General features: G+C 41.5%; 1 protein-coding gene across 1 annotated transcript; it reads left to right on the forward strand.

The window, feature by feature from the left end:
• The first annotated feature begins 286 nt into the window (after positions 1-286).
• LOC101134712 (CD9 antigen-like) lies at positions 287-1372 on the forward strand. Its single transcript, XM_055392665.2, has one exon. It carries the CDS (start codon positions 287-289, stop codon positions 947-949), a length of 663 nt encoding a protein of 220 aa, XP_055248640.2. The 3' UTR covers positions 950-1372.
• The last annotated feature ends 444 nt before the right edge of the window (positions 1373-1816 follow it).

The following is a 1816-nucleotide window of genomic DNA, read 5'->3' on the forward strand; positions in this document are numbered from 1 at the left end:
CCTCAGGATATAATCGAAAACAATAAACAAAACATCTCATCTCATTCCTGCTCTCTTGGAACTTAGATTCACATACAGGAGGAAAGAAAAAATAAATAAATTGGTGAATAAACAATTTTGGCGTCTGGAGTTTGTTTCTTCTGACGTTCAGATGTGTTTGGAGTTTCTTCCTTCTGGTAGGTTTGTGGTCTTGCTGGCTTAAGGAGTGAAGCTGCAGACCTTCGCGTTGAGTGTTACAGCTCTAAAGGCAGCACGTCTGGAGTTATTCGTCCCTCCCGGGGGGCTCATGGTCTCACTGGCTTCAGGAGTGAAGCTGCAGACCTTCACGCTTGCCGGGATTGCTGTCCTTGCCATTGGACTATGGCTCCGATTCGACTCTCAGACCAAGAGCATCTTCGAGCAAGAAACTAATAATAATAATTCCAGCTTCTACACACGAGTCTATATTCTGATCGGAGCCGGCGCCCTCATGATGCTGGTGGGCTTTCTGGGCTGCTGCGGGGCTGTGCAGGAGTCCCAGTGCATGCTGGGACTGTTCTTCGGCTTCCTCTTGGTGATATTCGCCATTGAAATAGCTGCGGCCATCTGGGGATATTCCCACAAGGATGAGGTGATTAAGGAAGTCCAGGAGTTTTACAAGGACACCTACAACAAGCTGAAAACCAAGGATGAGCCCCAGCGGGAAACGCTGAAAGCCATCCACTATGCATTGAACTGCTGTGGTTTGGCTGGGGGCGTGGAACAGTTTATCTCAGACATCTGCCCCAAGAAGGACGTACTCGAAACCTTCACCGTGAAGTCCTGTCCTGATGCCATCAAAGAGGTCTTCGACAATAAATTCCACATCATCGGCGCAGTGGGCATCGGCATTGCCGTGGTCATGATATTTGGCATGATCTTCAGTATGATCTTGTGCTGTGCTATCCGCAGGAACCGCGAGATGGTCTAGAGTCAGCTTACATCCCTGAGCAGGAAAGTTTACCCATGAGGATTGGTGGGATTTTGTTTGTTTGTTTGTTTGTTTTGTTTGTTGTTTGTTTTTTTGCCACTAATTTTAGTATTCATTCTGCATTGCTAGATAAAAGCTGAAGTTACTTTATGTTTGTCTTTTAATGCTTCATTCAATATTGACATTTGTAGTTGAGCGGGGGGTTTGGTTTGCTTTGGTTTATATTTTTTCAGTTGTTTGTTTTTGCTTGTTATATTAAGCAGAAATCCTGCAATGAAAGGTACTATATTTGCTAGACTCTAGACAAGATATTGTACATAAAAGAATTTCTTTGTCTTTAAATAGATACAAATGTCTATCAACTTTAATCAAGTTGTAACTTATATTGAAGACAATTTGATACATAATAAAAAATTATGACAATGTCCTGGAAAAAAAAAAATTTAATGTCAGCTAATGATAAGTACAATGATCAACATTAATCCTGAGTGATATAATTAGAGAGCAAGCTGGATACTGGAATAAACAAATTAGAGACAGAAACAAACAAACAAACAAAAAACCCTTCAAATTAACACAAAGGATAAATGCCTGAGAGGATGGAGACCCCCTTTCCCAAGATGTGTTTTTTATGCATTGCATGCGTGTATCAAAACATCTCATGCACCATATATATATATAGAGAGAGAGAGAGAGAGAGTGTACACAAAAATTAAACATGAAAAATTGAAAAATTGGCTGGGCACGGTGGCTCATGGCTGTAATCCCAGCACTTTGAGAGGCTTAGGTCAAAAGTTTAAGACCAACCTGGCCAACATGGCAAAACCCTGTCTCAACTAAAAATACAAAAAATTAGCCAGCGTGGTG

This window comes from Gorilla gorilla, chromosome 6 (genome assembly GCF_029281585.2).
Source record: "Gorilla gorilla gorilla isolate KB3781 chromosome 6, NHGRI_mGorGor1-v2.1_pri, whole genome shotgun sequence".
Lineage (NCBI taxonomy): Eukaryota > Metazoa > Chordata > Mammalia > Primates > Hominidae > Gorilla > Gorilla gorilla.